The sequence below is a fragment of the Pteropus alecto genome, unplaced genomic scaffold, assembly GCF_000325575.1.
Source record: "Pteropus alecto unplaced genomic scaffold, ASM32557v1 scaffold185, whole genome shotgun sequence".
NCBI classification, from domain to species: domain Eukaryota; kingdom Metazoa; phylum Chordata; class Mammalia; order Chiroptera; family Pteropodidae; genus Pteropus; species Pteropus alecto.
Genome location: NW_006438088.1, coordinates 4,048,657 through 4,065,631, shown reverse-complemented (window position 1 = coordinate 4,065,631; position 16,975 = coordinate 4,048,657). Strand labels below are relative to the sequence as shown.

Sequence of the window (16,975 nt, the reverse complement as noted above, 5' to 3'; positions counted from 1 at the left end):
GTGTTTTGTAAGGCGGGGAGTTGTTTACTGTGTGGAAGGCTGCTGAGACGTCTGACTTTCACTTTTAAGAATTTGTCCTTAAATGAATGAATGAATGAGTAATAAATGAGTCATGTATGGGTACAAAATTTTAACTCTAGTATGTTTATTGTAGAAATGCTTACAAAATTAAAAACAGGAAACAGCATTAAGAATGCACAGTAGTGAGATGATAGTGGTAAATAGGTTATTGAATGTCCAGTCAATAAAATACGTCAGTCAATAAAAGACATATGAAGCTTTAAAAATGATATTGTGAAAATGACGTGCCATAATGTATTTTCTAGTAAAGTCTATAAAATGATATCTTTTCTTTTTCATTCAATTTTTATTAAAAAAATAGAAAGACCAAACTGTCTAGGAGGATGGACACAAATCTGTTAATAGTGGGTATCTCTGGGTGAAGGGAAAATGGATGATTTAAATTTTCTTTTGCTTGTCTAAATCTTCCTTAATACATGTGGAAAGATTTTGTGATAAAATGTTTCCAACTGTCCTCCCAAAGCAATACAAAATAGTTAAAATACAACTTATACTTATGATACTTAAAATGTGATCAGGGAAAACCGTGGTACCAAACCTGTCTTGAACTTCCTGGCAACCAAGACAAAGTGATGCAGTGAGTGGATGAAAGCAGAACCCTGATGTATCAGGACAGCCTGCCTTTTTCCTGGTCCCCAGAGTGAAAGGATGCCATGCACATTGCCCTCTAAAGCAATTTCACATACACCACAGAGATGTTCTTAAATCTTAGTGAAAGCAGAAAGCATACTTTTAAATGTAGGCTCTATGGAGGCAGTTCTGTGGGCAGAGGGCAGATTCCTATATGTGGCTTAGGTACGTCTTCTAATGGTTTGAAAAGTGGCGAAGTTTGTAGTATCTTGAGAATATAGTGGTTAACATTCCCTTAGACCAGAGTTTCCCCTACATCTCTGTATGACTGTGTCCCCCGACTCACTAAGCCTGGATAGGGTCAAAAAATCTGTATTTTGAGGAAATTCTCCAAGGGATTTTGATGGTTACCTATACCTGCAAATTTGTGCAGTAGACTCTTCTTTTTGATGATGATGATAGTCACTTTTTATTGAGAATTAACCATGTACTCCTTGCTACACATCTCGATTATATTATCTTTTAGTTTCGCGATAATCATTTAAGTGTTGCATCTTAGGAGGAAAATCAGAGACATTGAATGAGTTGTTTAAGGCTAAAGCTATCAAAATGCAGTAAGGCTGCTGGGATTAAATGAGCAAGCGTGTGCAAAGTGATTACCCCTTGGGTCTAGCCCATAGTAAGCATTTAATGTTAGTTTTATTAAGAAAAACTATTATTTGTGGATTGAAGCTCTGACACTTATCTTATTATTCTAATCATCTGTCTTTTAGTATTACCTTTTAGATGGGGCATGTGACATGAGGGCTGTTATATTTCAATGTTATCAGTGTCCCTTCTACAGAGGTAGAATATCTAACTCTGTCTTCTAGACCAGAAATATTCCTGAATTTCTTCCCTCAGATTTATCAACTCATTGTTGACAGATTGAGTTAGGATTGAGTTTGCCTGCAAGTAAGAGAACCCCTACTACTCTGGCTGAGAAAGAATTCGTTTTCCTCCAGTAACCTTTAGTCTGTAGGTAGGCAGTTCAGGGCTGGTTACTTACTCAGAGAAAATGGTCGCTTCTGTCTTCCTGGACAACAGTCAAAGGCCAAAGGCAAATGTTTATGCCAGCTAAATCTGGTAATTTCTGTCAGGGAAATAATAGCTTAGCTGGAAGTTCCACCCAATACCCTTTTGCTCATTATTGGCCAAAATTGAGCCATATTGTTATTTCTAATTGCAAGGGGAGGTGAATATTATAACTGGTCACCTTGCTTCAAGGAAAAAAATGAGATTAGACTTGTAAGAAAGAAGGGGAGAAAGGGTGTTGGGTGGAACAGTATCTAACACAATGAGTTTGAATAGCTATTTCTCTATTGAGTAAGATGTCTAGAGACATGGTCTTTGTGAAGACAGTTCTGATTCTAGAATTCAGAAAACCCGCATTTATATTCCAAAAGGATGATGTGTTGAAAATAAGAGTTTTAAAAGATGAAATTGGAACCAAGTGAAATTTCCTCCTTTGTCTTGTTGGGAATGTGTGAGCTGAGACATATTAAATAGCTCTTCTTTGAAAATCAAGTTGAAATGGAAATGAAAACTGTTTATTGCATGTGCTCCCCCCCCCTTTTTGGTGGTGAATTACACATAATATAAAATTTACTGTGCTAACCAATTTTACGTGAACAGTTCAGTGGAATTTGTATATTTACATTGTTGTGCGTCCATCACCACCATTCATCTCCATAACTCTTTTTGCCTTGCAAAATGGAAACTCTGTCTCTATTAAACAATAACTCTCATCTCCTCTCTCTCCAGACTGTGGCAACCACTCTTCAACTTCCTGTCTCTATACGTTCGACTACTGTAGTTACCTCATATAAAGGGAACCATACAGTATCTGTCTTTTTGTGACCAGCTTATTTCACTTAGCACAGTGGCCTCAAGGTTCATCTTTGTTGTAGCATGTGTCAGAATTTTCTTCCTTTTTAATGGCTGAGTAATATTCTGTTGTATGTGTATACCACAGTTTGTTTATACATTCATCCATCAATGGATACTTGAGTTGCTTCTCCCTTTTAGCTATTGTGAATAATGCTGCTATGAATAGGGGTCTGTAAATGTTCTTTCAAGATCTTGCTTTCAATTCTTTTTGGTATATTATTGCATGTACTTTTAACTTGGACCTAGGTTTGCTGGTTTATCCTTGTCCTGAGAGAAATGCTAAAGCTTTGAAGAAAGATTACCTGTCCAAATCATTTTGCTTGATTCACTATCTTGCTAACTTCAAGAAAAATTTGTCATCATGAATTAGATTCTATATAGTCTAGGATTATGGAAGGGAGAGAATAATTAATAGTGTTCTCACAAGACACTGGCCATTGAGTTGCTGCAATTTAAAAGGACCTCAGTTTTTAGGATGTCATTAGGAAGGAAACAGGAAAGAAAACAGAACATTAACCTTCCTTTGCAAAGCTATGTTGACTGTGCACATGAATTGTGCTCTGAGATTCTGATCTACTTAAGGAATGATTTAGTAGCGAGAGGAGTCTAGTGAAGGATATCTATATTTTGAATTTGTTATTTTTATAAAAGTGGCTAAAATGATTAGGACTCTTCAGTCTAAAGTGATGAAAGTAGAAAGAAGCTATAATTACTGGCTATAAAACATATATTTCTGAAGAGCAAACAGGAACTTGTTCTTCTAATCTTTAACTAAATTAACGAAATTAATCTTCAACTAAGTTAAATTAATCTGGACTTTTTGATGCTTAAAAGAGGTACATTTAAGACAAAGAAAAGGAAAAGCTATTTTGTGCAGAAGATAATTGTAAGTTTGCTATAACTGGAGGCTGAATTTACAAAATTTCAAAAAAAGGCAAATAAATGTGAGACCCACAGAAGACTATTAAATAAAGACAGTGCTGACTGAGTCAGGCTCCTCACTTTTAGCAGGGACTTAGAGGATAAATGAACGTGGAGGATAACAGCATGTTGAGTTTACTATGAGGTTTTTTGCATTTTTGTTCATACTGCGGATTTTACCTATCTCCCTTGTCTATCCCTACCCGAATAAGCTTTTCAATAAAAAAGTATTAATAGCTCATGTGAACTTTTTACATAGTTATGTAAATTGAAAATGAGAGAGTATGCATTTTTCAACAGGACACTAAATATTTAAATTATTTTACTTATTAACTTTCAGCTTATATACTTTTAAGTAAAGAGTGCTATGCTTCATTGGCCAACTTCTTAACTATGAGGTCCATGGGCAAGAGTCTTTATCCCTGAGTGTTCAAGGGAAAACATAGTATTCCTTTCTGCCTTGTTTTTTGTTTTTTTTTTTTCCTGCTCATTATAAATATTTATCTTGGACAAAGGATGGCATTTTAATAGACTTGAAATTTTGAAAATTCAACTATTAAAATGACTTTCGCTTTTTAAAACTTATTTTATATCTTTGTTTTAACTTGTCATGGCTCAATATTTTATCACTAAAAGAAAAAAAATTTAAAACATACTTCTAAAACACTTGATTTCTTTTATTTTAAAAATTATGTTTGAAGTAGGTGGTGTTTCGTTACAGCATATGAACGAAAAACAGATACTCCTTATTTTCCCTCCAAGCTTATGTTCTTTTTCTGAAAGCGAGTGAAGTCTAGGTAGCTTGGTGTGATCTGTATCATTTGGTTTTGCATTCATCTCCTATTTTTTGTTTTCTCATCTTAATAGCTGATCAGTACCTTGATCATTTTACCTGAAAATGCTTGAATTTATTGCAAAAGGTATATTTTAAGTGACGCAACTCCTTCTTCAGCAGTGTTTCAGTGGTGAATGGACTAGAAAGTGGGAAGAGTCGGACCCCATAGGCACAGTTATTTTATATCTAGTTAATTATCTCTTCAGACTGAAGTGGAAAATTGACTGGAAAGACAGATATAAGTAAAAGCAATTGAACCCAGAGAGTTTCATTTTTAGAAATACGTGACCTTAACTGCATCTAGTTGAGGAATGCGGCTCCTGATAGGTTTTTCTCATCCATCTTGTGGGGTTTGGCTCCATAGGAGAGCCCTTCTTGTGTATTGAGTATTGGCATCCAGAATCTCTCCCTCCCTCCTAAGTCCTTCCTGTTTGTATGCAATTACAGATATGCGAAGGTCTTCCTTATTCTTGCCATCTCCCTCCAAAGTAGACAGACAGACAGACAGACCTTCTCTCAGCCCAATTACTTTTTTTAGCTGCCAATTTCTCTTCTCTTCCTGTTTGTTGATTTTAAAGTGGAGAAAAACATCCCTTTTGCGGGACGGTGTTTTAAAGAAAAAATGGTACAGAAGTATTATATGTTTGTTATAACAATTAGAACATATAGCTAATGAAAATGGAATATATAAGAATCACTGTGGGTCTTAGAAATAAACAGTATTAGTATTTTGATTCTTGTTTTTCTAGTCACGTATGCATGCAATGTATAAATGAAACACAATATATATTCTTCGATGATCAGCTTTTTTAATCCTTTAATATTTTGTGAAAAATTTCCAGTCTTTATTCTTCCTTATAATATCATTTTAATGGTTGTATTTATGCATGAAACTATACATCTTAAACAGTCCCTGTGGATGGATATTTCGATTGCTTACTTTTTTTGAAATTATGGAGAGTACTTTGAAGAATATTAAAAAAAAACAAGTCAAAATACTTGTCTAATTGTTTCCTTAAGATAAATTTCCAGAATTTCTGAGTCAATGGTTATATAATTTCAAAATATTTTTATTTAAAATATTGTCATATCTCTCCAGGGAAACTTGTAATAGTTCACATGTCTGCTAGCCCCAAACCAGCTTCCCTGTTTCTTTACAACACTGGATGCCAGCTGATTTTCAGTGGTAAAATTCGCTTATATTTTTTCAGGCCTTGTTTTCCCCAACTCCTCTAGTTGCTTGCTTTTGAACACTGTTGCATATGCCTTTCTTTTGAAAACCTGAGCTTCTGAGATAGTCTCCTCTATGTGAAGACTGTCTTCTGTCTGTTTTAGTCTTCATGGACTTGCTTGATGTCTTTACCTGAATATCAAGCTAATCTCTAACTCATTGGGTGCAAAGAACTTCTTTCCTAATCCGTTTTTCTTAATGTGCTTTTTTTTTTCTTTATTCCAAAAGGAGAGGCAATACCATCCTTCAAGTTACCCCAAGACCTAGGAATTTTTTTTGATGTCTCTTTCTCTTTCATTACCCTTAAAATAATTTGGTAGTCATGTTCCTTCAACCTTACCTCCACAAGTCAATACTTCTTGTATCCAACTGTTGTTTCTTGATCTCATTGCTACTCCACTGCTTGTGGCTTTCAGATGTCTAGCATGGGCCATTATGGTAAGCCTCAAACTGGCTTCTTTCTTTTAGCCTCTCTACTAATCCATTTTTCATATTAAACTCAACTATAGCCCATTTCTGCTCACGTCACGCCTTTTCTTAGAAAAAAATCAGTGGCCTACATTGCTTATTTCAACCCTTAGATTGACTTTCACAGTCCTCTGCAATCTAGCTGCAGCCTCTTTCCAAAATTTAGTGGCATTGTTGCTCTGATCCAAAACCATTTAGCCAGATAAACTATTCACAGTTTTGTCTTTTCATGCCTTTTGGACTTTGCTTCTTCTGTTCTCTGTTGCACAGATACCCCTTCCAACCATTTTTACATGCCTCAAGTATATTAGTGCAAGGCCTCATTCACATGTCACTTATTCCTTGAATCTTTCTCTGATCCCGTCCTCACCCCATCAAGAAGAAATATTTATATTTTTCTTCTAAATTTATGAATGTATTTGTACATAATATATGTCATAATTGTCTATATACTTATCTCATCTCTCACCCCCATAGCTTGTTTAAAGCAGCTTCTGGATCTGTTTTTGGGACCGACATAGTAGGTGCTCAGTAAAATATTATCTGGTGCTCAGCAAATGTCACTCTGTTTCTTTGTACAGTGTTTTCCACATAACAGATGAACAGCTAATGTTCATTAAGTGAATAGGACATATAACATTTTAAGTGATGAATATAACAAAGACTTGGAAATATTTTTTGCATGTTTTTATTGGACCTGTTTGTTGTGTCTATCAAAATGACCTAAACCAATTTGGTCATGCACAGTTGTTAATTTTTGCTTTATTTTTGCTCAGTAATATTAACTCCCAGTGCTTAAAAGTAGAGTGTGGGGGGATATCCTTTGACCCACTCTCAGGGTTATAATGAAGGCAAGCTCCAGACCAAACCTGCCATGCAAACTGGCACGCATTAAAGAGTCACTATTAGCAAGCAGACTCAGAACAGTTCATACAACCTATTTCATAAGCTTAGTAAGCTATGGCTCTCTGTTCTTTGAAGGTTTTAGTTGAAGTAAGTGCAGCAATCTTTTAGAGCTGTGCAGTGCAGCCCAGTGGTTCCTGAGCACTTGAGCCATGACAACTCTGAGTTGAGAGTGCTGTAAATGTGAAATATACACTGGATTTCAAAGACTTCGTTAGGAAAGAGAATGTAAGTTACCAGTAGCGTTTAAAATATTGAGCGTATGTTGAAATAATATTTTGAGTGTATTGGGTTAAATAGCACATTACAAAAATTAATTTTTTCTCTTTTTTTTAATGTAGCTACTTGAAATTTGAAAATTATGTATACGGCTCACTTATATTTCTATTGGATAATGCCGTTTTAGAGAGAAAATTTAGTTAAAGGATTTAGTCAGCATCAGGTAGTAAGGATCCTCCCAGCCAGTGGCTGAACACAGGGCTTTGAAAGATCTAGCCTCCCAGACTTGCTAGATTTTTATTCTGTTTAATCAATGGTAGGAGATATCTATAAAATATTTTGGCCAATTCACATTAATTAAATAACATTAAATTCACCAGTGGGAGAATGCTTCTAACCTTCTAATTATGCCAGTTCTCCAGCCACTGTAAAGCACATTTCTCACAATTATTAAATTACTCAGCAAAGTCTCTGGTGGTAATGGTGACAAAGATAGCTGATGCCTTTATAGTGGTCACTTCTGGAGTTTAGCCTTTCTAATGAAATTGCAGCTTACCTTCTCTGGAGTGTTATCCTGGGTTGGGACAACTCTGAGCCATTAGAGTGTTTTGCACTCAGGAATATGTGTGTTGCCCTGTGGCCAGCTTTTCTAGTGGTTAAGGAATTGGAGGAGGCATCTTAGGTACCTGTCCTCCCCTTTCTCACCTTTCCTTTCAGGATTCCCCTCCTCCACTTGACAAAAGAAGGAAACACCACTCCCTCCTCAGATCTTACTGTGTTACATTGCTGTAAGGCACCAAACAAGGGGACGATTTAAGAATGCAAAGCAAAGAACACAACCTTAAGAATTATTAAAATGCTCAATGCTTTACTGAATCTGAGACAAGGCTTTGTGCCTTCCATCTGTATCCATCCATCCATCCATCCATCCATCCATATATCCTAGCATGAAGGAACTGTTGCACTGATGATACATATGAACATGGCTTTTAAGTAGAAAACTGAAGTCAGCCTTTCCTTGTCAGAAATGAAGTCTGATTGAGCTGATTAGTTTGACAGTGAGGACTCGTTTTGGCGATTAGATAATAGAGGAGACATTTTCTATTAACTGAATGAGCTGAATTTGCAGCTCCTTAACAATATGCTGGAAATCACACTTTATTATCTATTTAAATTTATCATAAATATTAGTTGTTAACTTAAAAATGTGCGTGAGAATTCGTTTAGAGATTCATGAACACAAAATGTTTGAAGCCTCTGATATAAACTAACATTTTTTGTTGAAATCTTTTAAAGTATATTATTAGCCATCATACAGAAAGTTTCAAGAAGAGAAAAAAAGATGCAAAAAGATATTCCAGAAAAGAAATAGTAGAAAGAGACAGACTCACATGTGCTTGGCTTGCTGCAGGGCACCTGGGACCTGTGTGGACAAGCAGGCAGGCTTTATGACTGAGAATTCCAAAATGGTGACCTAGCCGAAGACAGGTCCAGGGATGGGTGTTGCAAAATATATAGGGAGGCGGGGTGGAGGAAGGTTTGGATGTTCAAAGAAGTGAGGTGGGCAGAAGAGGAGATGGGTACTGAACATGAAGAGGAGAGAAAGAAGGGAAGAGTCTCATCCCAATGATTCTCCAGATGTTGGGGTATAGTAAGAAGGCTGGTAGCTCTGTTTGTGGAAATGTTCATTCTGGCCTCTGAGACTGTCTGGACTTTTGCAAGGGTCTTAATCTTAATGAGCTGGAAATACTTTTTGTTTGATCATCAAGTTTCTTGAGGTCACACTGCTTTTTGTGGCTGTCTGGGGACTCTCTTGCTAGCCGAATTGAAAGACAGCACTTTTGCTTCTATGCATTATTGTTTGGGACTCCATCTGTCCCAAGGTTTTTATAGGGGCCCGACACACAGAGAACTGAACTGAAGTAGTTCTAAAGAGGGAAGCCAAACCATATTGCCACACCTTTTAAGTCCCTGGAGTTATTGGCTTCGGGAAGGTCATTGTTGGTGTCTACAATGCTCATTCACTGATTATTACATATATGTATGTGTGTGTGTATCAGAGTGTGATGACCTAAAGTTGTGATTATAGAACACGCACAGTGTATAGGTTTTCTACATCAGCCTAATAGACATAATCACATTTCTGCATAGGAGAGCAGGGAGCTATTTGGGTACTGAAAGTGTTTTCTTTTTCTTCCGATATTTTTCTACAAGGTTTTTTTTTGTTTGTTTGTTGGATAATTATTTCTTGGATATTTTTATTGTTTTATTATATGGATTTATGAGGAATCTAAAAGAATCTTAGATTCCTCATAATAAAGGAAAAATAATAAAGTAATTAAAATCAGAAGAACACTGAATATTTCACAGTCTTGAAGAAACATGTTTTTTTTCTATTTTGGAAAGTAGAACTTGTCGTGACAGAGTCTGAAGTCAGGTCACTGGAATGTTTTTTACATTCAAACTTTTTTCTCTCCATTCCCAGGAAAACTCATTTGCATGAATTTTCATACATCTAGAGATATATGTTTATGAAACAGGCACTTTTTTTTTGAGATTTCTGTAGACAGTTTAGAGAACATAATATATCTTTATCTAATAGCAATATAGTGAGCAAAGATCAGATTTCACAGAAAAGTTTAACTTTTGTCAATAACTGAAAAAAAAGACATTTCTATTGGCTTTTCGTGACGGTGACTCATCATTCTTATGACTCATTCAGCTCCTAAATAACCTCTCCTTGTTCTGTGACATTTCAAGTGATTTTAATAAAACTCTTTCATTACTAGGACAAAAGTCCAAAGTAGGGTGTTTGTATGTAAAATATATAACTTCTGTCCTCATAAGTTGAGTCCTTATTCTTTTACATTTGCAACACATATAATATGGTTGATATCAAAGACGTTGAGTTTTTTTAAAAAGATATTTCCAGAGAGAAGGTTTCGAACAATTCCAGATGCCTATAAATCTTCCAATCGTTCACCTTAAGTTTAGTAGTTCTAGAAAGTGAAAGTAGGAACACGTCTCTGCTTGTGTTCCTATGCATTTGTTTAAAAAACCTTGAGGAACAACACATCGAGAAAAAAATAGGTAAGAGATAAATAAACTCCAAAATTAGGAGATGGTCAGGAATTAATAGATATATATAATTCTGAAAACAATTCTTTGGAGAGTAGATTAATCATTTTGCAGAATCGTGCGGATTAAATGTAAAAGAACTATCTCCAAATGCTAGCTACATGCTGTTGAACTTGAGCTTTTTCCAAAAGTCTTCGGGATATCTCAGAGTTTGGTGGTTTTGTGTGGTAGTTTTTGCATTTTCAAAACTCAATCTTATGGTCAGCACCATGATTCTTTAGAGAAATGCAAATCCAAACCACGACATACCCTTTCACACCTACTAGGATGTCTATAATAATCAAAAAAGGAAAACAAGTGTTAGTGAGGATGTGGAGAAATTGAAACCCATGTACATTGCTGGTGAGAGTGAAAAATGGTGCAGCTGCTATGGAAAATAGTTTGGCAGTTCCTCAATAATCTAAACATAAAATTACCATATGACCCTGCACTTCCACTCCTAGGTATTGATTATGCAAAGGAACTGAAAACATGGACTGGAACAGAACCAGTATGGCAGTTTTCATTACAGCATTATTCACAATAGCCAAAAGGTAGAAACATCCAAAATGTCTATCAACAGATAAAAGGAGAAATAAAATGTGGTATCTACATACAGTGAGCTATTATTCAGCCTTAAAAAGGAATGAAATTCCGACACAGGCTACAACATGATGAAACTTGAAAACATTATGCTAAGTAAATAAGCCAGACACAGGACAGATATTGTATGATTTTACTTCTATGAAATATCTAGAAGAGGCAAATACATAGAGATAGAAAGTAGATTAGAGGTTACCAGGGCATGGGGACAAGGAGAATGGGGGAGTTATTGCTTAATGGTTACAGAGTTTCTTTTGGGTGCATGAAAAAGTTTTGGAAATACTAGTGGCAGTGGTTGCTCAACACTGTAAATGTAATTAATGCCACTGAATCATACATTTTAATACGATTATAATGCCAAATGTTATGTTCCATATATTTTACTACAATTTAAGAAATTAATGATGTAATGTACCAAATACCATTAAATCACAAACTTTAAATGGCTGAATTATATGATTTGTGAATTATATCTGAATAAAGATATTAGAAAAGAAGGCAGTCTGAGAGCAAGAGGAGTATTAGGTAAGGAGACATGGATCCTGACTGATTTATGGTGCCAATTAACTTCTTGTCATGGCATAAGTGTCTGACATTCTTGGTCTCAGGATAGAGTTTCATCAGGTGCTCTTACACACTGTGGTTCTGTGCTAGTAAGGTGGGCACTTTGGGTGCGTTAGGCTGGTTCTCAGCTGACACATAACATTTTCCTCCACTGTTGAAAATGATGAAAGTTTTGTCTACAGTCAAGGTGGGGCCGTGGACTTCCTGGAACCCAAGGGCTCCATGATCGTAATGAGTTTTGGAGCAGAGTGGATGGGTTATGCTAGCTAAGTTTTTGTTTGTGGTTGCTACTTGCTAGGGGGGTGACTGGGGTGATTCATTTAACTTTGGGTCTCAGCTTCTTATTATAAAAGTACAGTTGTTTCCTCTTCTTTCTCACTCCATTCATCTCCACTTTTCCCAAAGAGACCATCAACTTGTTGTTGTTGTTTTTTGCTTTGTGCAGAGTGAACTGAAAGTCTTTTAAATTCAGTTTATAGCTTTAATAACTTCAAAGTGTAAATGTGATAAAGTTACAAAAAGAACATTTGAAATGTTGATTATCTCAACTTCTTATATACTTAGGTAGTGTTGATGGTTTTGAAAAGCACATTTTCATTTTATTTATTTATTTATTTTTTAGGCAAGGCAACCCTTGGTCGACCTCACAGATTGCAAGAAACTAGTCAGTTTATAATCCCTTATTTTTTTATTTTTATTTTCTACGTCTACAGCACCTGGTTTTCCTAGGTGGTCTCCCATCCAAGTACTAACTAGGCCTGACCTGCTTAGCTTCCGAGATCCTGGCGAAAAGCACATTTTTAATTTTTAAGTTTTTTCCCAGGTCCTCCGAGTATGTCAGATTTTGAAACATTTGGGAGTTTAAGTACTCTGCTAATGAGTCTTTGTTTGTCTATATATTTATAATATATTATACATTATTACTACTTATTTTTCCGTATGACATTTTAAACATATTTTTGGAATAAATTAATTAATCTTTTTCAGAGACCAACAAATTGGGTCTGAGAAAAAAAGAGGAAAATGACATGTCTAAGCCTTAGTAGTGGATTTATTTTGAGGTTGAGTCACATAAACAGTACCCAGAAAAAAAAGTGGGAGTATAGTGTGAAATGCTTTCATTGCTTCCAGAATCATCTCTTTTGCTAATGACAAACTGACTTTCTAAGTGGTTAAATTTCTTGAAAGAGGCTTCAATAAAGTCAATCCGCGTTTTGAAGTCTTCTAGCAAGACATTTCTTTTTTGGCCTAAAGTCTAGGGACTTCTTTTTTGAATAGCTGCATTTTGTGGAATTCATGTTATTGCCAGCAAATTGGATACTCTTCAGTTGCTTTGAAAAATGTACCAGACGATCCTGCTTTCTCGCTACTAGTGGAGTTTTAATGGTGGTGTATGGGTTCCTGAGACTCTTGTGTATTTCCACAGGGGGAACAATTTCTCTGTCACATTCCAGTTTAAAATTTAAATTGAGATTCGTTGCTGAGTTTTGCTAAAGGAATTTTTAATATGCATTTGAGCTGGTGAAGTGAAAAGAAATTTCTAGTTTCTTTGAAGATTTATCAGGCAGTGTTGTTGATGTTTCGTGCTTCATTTCTTTCACCCATCACAGAAGTAAAATTCCAGGCTAGGCAGCAGCCAAGGCCCTCGGATCTGCATGAGCATGTCAAAAGCATTTTAAGAAGAGCAAAATATTTAGAAGAAGAATTTGTAAAATCAGCCTTAAGGGATTTAACACATTTTTCTTCTAATTCAGTCCCGTGTTTGTCCCTCTAATGGGGAAAGGTCATTACTGGGTAAGATTTACTAAGCCTGAAAAGGCTTTCAAAACTAAGTGTTCTTCCAAAATTAAAATCTAAAGAAAACACTTGTTTGGAAATCTGAAAGAATCTATTTCGAGCATAAATCATACTCATTCATTTAATACATATATAAGTTTGTGTTGTCTGCTTGCACATTTTTATTTTGGAGAAATTTAATTGGCTTGTTAATGGAGAGTTGAATGAATTTGAGACTTGAAATTCTGTGTATCTAGAAAGGCAAAATGATTGATCAGAACACCATGACTTAGATTTTTAGCTGTACTGCTAATGCTTTGCCAGCATATTTTTACCTCTCTGATACAGAGACCTGGGCCAAGGTTAATACTTTTAACTGTGGTGTGGAGGGCGGTTCTATACTAGCAAGTGTTCCAAATTTGTTACATTTTAATCTCATAATTGAAAAGCTGCAGGCTAATTCCTGTTCCTTTACTGAATTCCTGTCTGGTAAAAAATAAGGGGTGTGTGTGTGTGTGTGTGTGTGTGTGAACAAAGGACAATGTGAACTAAAAGGCTTATTGAAATATGAACTCTTTTTCCTTCTTTAACTGTATCAGGAAAATGAATATAGAAATAAATTTTGGAGTACTTTTGAAATGTTTGGGTATTAATTTATATCTTATAAGCCAATACTTTATATCTATCAATTGCTTAGGCTCATATTCAGACTTTGATTTGGCCCAAAGGTCAAAGACTATTGTAGAAACATTATCTTGTTACTTTTTATAAATGTCTCTATATGGTGAGAATCTATTTTTAAAATTTTATTTCATTCTATGCATGATAAGTTTGAAAGATCTTATTTATCATTTAATAAGGGTACAGCCATTTCTTTGTCCACTCTGTACCTGGAGAGGAACCTATATAGTATTAGATAATTTAATATGTTTTTGAAAATAAGAAGGCTAAATGGCTAGAAAAGAGATTTAAAAACCCCAAAATGTAGTATCATTTATCCCTTAGAATTTTTCTCATTTTTATGGTCAAACGTTCTTAAGTCGTATGAATGTTATGAAATTAAGAGAACTTAATATTTATGAGCTATATATATATATATATTTGTTCATAGCATTAAAGTATAAAAGATGGCAACATTTACAAAAATAAATCCTTGTAAAGTAATGGGACAAATGATTAGATTTTTCAAGTGCTCTGAACACTAATATTTATTAAGAAATTTATATTGGTGGGGCCGGTATAGCAGTCTCTACAGGTCGACATGTCTTGTTGCCTTACAGTCTGTGTATGATCTCAACTCTGTCCCTCTTGGGTGTGATGGTCAAGGCTGGGATGGTCAGAGTGTGTAAGCAAGTCCTCTTGGTTAATAAATGGCTTATATGTGGCATCGATCAGATAACAGAAAGCCTGAAACCGAGGCTGATGCTGCTTACACGATCCTTTCTGGAGGGAAGTCCTCCCCTCAGCACAATTAACACGAAGAAGTTTCTTAGAGAGCAGCTTTGCCCCCTTCGTGTCTCAGAGTCAATCTCCAGTTAGTTACCTTTCAGGATCGGTAGAAGTGCACTCTTTTCTGAAGCTGCTGCTGTATTTATTCCAGGAGTGACCTTTTAATTACAAAGTCTTCTTCCAGAAGAGAGTAAGGGCCAAAGATATATCAGACGCAGTGAAGTTAGGGGGTGGACTTTAATTATGCCGTTAGAGATGAGTGAAGAGGTCCGCGTGGAAGGCGGCCCTTCAGATTGATGCACAGAGGGCAGAGCACATTTGGGCTTCTCTCCTATTGTTTTCCTGTTATCATGTGGGAGGCAGCCTGGCAGTATGGACATTAGCGGAACAAGCAATGTATTTATACACAGCACCACGGCTCCCTGCACTGTTCCAAACGCTCCTTAGGCAGCTTTTAGAACTACTTAGAGATTGTTAACATGCTGCTTTGTAGGATGTAAGCCAGCAATAACTCTTGCTGGCTGTACCAGATAATTGGGGAACAGTTGAAGAGGATATGATTAGAAGTAAGAGAAAGGGTAAAATGGATGTTTATTTGCCTTGTTTACATGTATACTATGATAATAATTGTAACAGTAATAAGAACAACAAAGAAGTGAACACCAGCTCTTTGCCAAGTATTTTTTGCTTATATTCAGTAATCCTCACAGTGCCCTTTCAAGCTGGTGCTGTTTATCCACGTTTTATAGATTAGAGCTCAAGAGGAGGCTAAGAGATGTGATGTCCCACCCAAGGCCACAGGATACCAGATCGGGATGTGGCCTCTTTGGTTCTAAGGCTCTTTGAGCTCTTTGTTATACCACCAGGCTTCCTTATAGCCAACTAAATAACTGCCCATCTTCAGGAAGTTCAGGGTGCTTTAGATTTTTTTTTTTTTAAGGCAAGTCAACCCTTGGTTGACCTCACAGATTGCAAGGACCTTGTTAGCTTACAATTTATTTTTAAAAAATTTTTTATGCTTACAGCATCTGGTCTTCCTAGGTGGTCCCGCATCCAAGTACTAACCAGGCCTGACCCTGCTTAGCTTCCGAGATCAGACAGGATCGGGCTCGTTCAGGTTAGCATGGCCACAGACTGCTTTCGTTTTTAAGGGCAATTTTCATCTGTCATGCCTTGAAAAATGAATTTGTAGTCCAAACCAAATTTGATCATTTAAAGAAAAAATGGCATTTCTCTGCTTGTAAAATGTGTAGATTGTTGTTGTAGAACAGGACCGTTAAAACCTTGTCATGTCGGTCTTACTACAGGAGAACAGGTTATGGAATTGTCCCTAAACCTTAAACTATACGTACACTAAACCTTATGCTAGTTTTTGTTCTGGAAGGTGTAGGACTCATCTAAAAAGGAGAGAAATCATGTTTCTTAGTTTTTGATGGGTAGCTTCGAGTTTTGTTTTGAACATGCTAACATTTTTATCATGCTAAAGTTTTACTTAAATAAAATGCAACTCTGTATTGCATATAATAGTTCGAAAGTAAGGTCCTGATTCCATCCCACAAATGTGGATTTTACAGGTGACAGTATATCAACACTTAGGATGAAGAGCCAGCTCCCTTGGGAAGGGTTCCTGATCTTCCCTCTGCTCCACGCCTTAGCAGGCTCCATGAATGCTGAACTCGTCTGCCATCCCATTCTTCCTTAGCTGTGGACCATTGTGCCTCATGAACTCTGCTGACAGGGCTATTTCAGACTCTCCAGGATGGAGATGATCTTGTTTAGAGCCCTTTCTCAAGGTACAATATCTCATACGTCTCCCTTCTCTCTCTTTTTCCCTCTCACAGATGAACACAATGACGTGCAGAAGAAGACTTTTACCAAATGGATAAATGCTCGATTTTCAAAGGTAATGGAGACTTTCAAAATTTTATGATGACTCAAATGCCTTCTGATTGATGGAATTTGTGTGGAAGTGCAGTGAATTTTCCCCACGAAAAATGGCTTAACAAAAATATGCAGATACATTTATTTTTCCTTTATTCTTTTCTAAAATAGATTGAAATGGACATTCTGTTGTAAATTTATGGCGTAGAACACATTCATAGTGTAAACAGCTCTTTATTTTTACCTGGCATTCTCCGGATATCAGACCATCAATTTGGCTGCTTTCGACTCAGTGAATTCTGGGAACATTTAGGAAATGAATATATTATTGGGATTTTTTTTTTGTTCACTTAGCTGAAAAGATAATGATTTCATTTTGTCTGTTTAAAATCAAATTGTTATCATTCAGATGGCTGTTTCTACCCTGT

At 36.1% G+C, this 16,975-nt stretch overlaps 1 protein-coding gene and 1 pseudogene across 10 annotated transcripts in view; one reads left to right on the top strand and one right to left on the bottom strand.

Moving 5' to 3' along the window:
• UTRN (utrophin) overlaps window positions 1-16,975 on the top strand; it is a 446,938-nt gene that overhangs the window by 77,202 nt on the left and 352,761 nt on the right. For all 10 annotated transcript variants that reach the window (XM_025049288.1, XM_015592099.1, XM_015592098.1 and 7 more), the window contains one exon: window positions 16,508-16,569. In XM_025049288.1, coding sequence (XP_024905056.1) covers window positions 16,508-16,569 — 62 coding nt within the window. The remainder of the gene's footprint in view (window positions 1-16,507; window positions 16,570-16,975) is intronic.
• LOC112482581 lies at window positions 15,683-15,801 on the bottom strand (annotated as a pseudogene).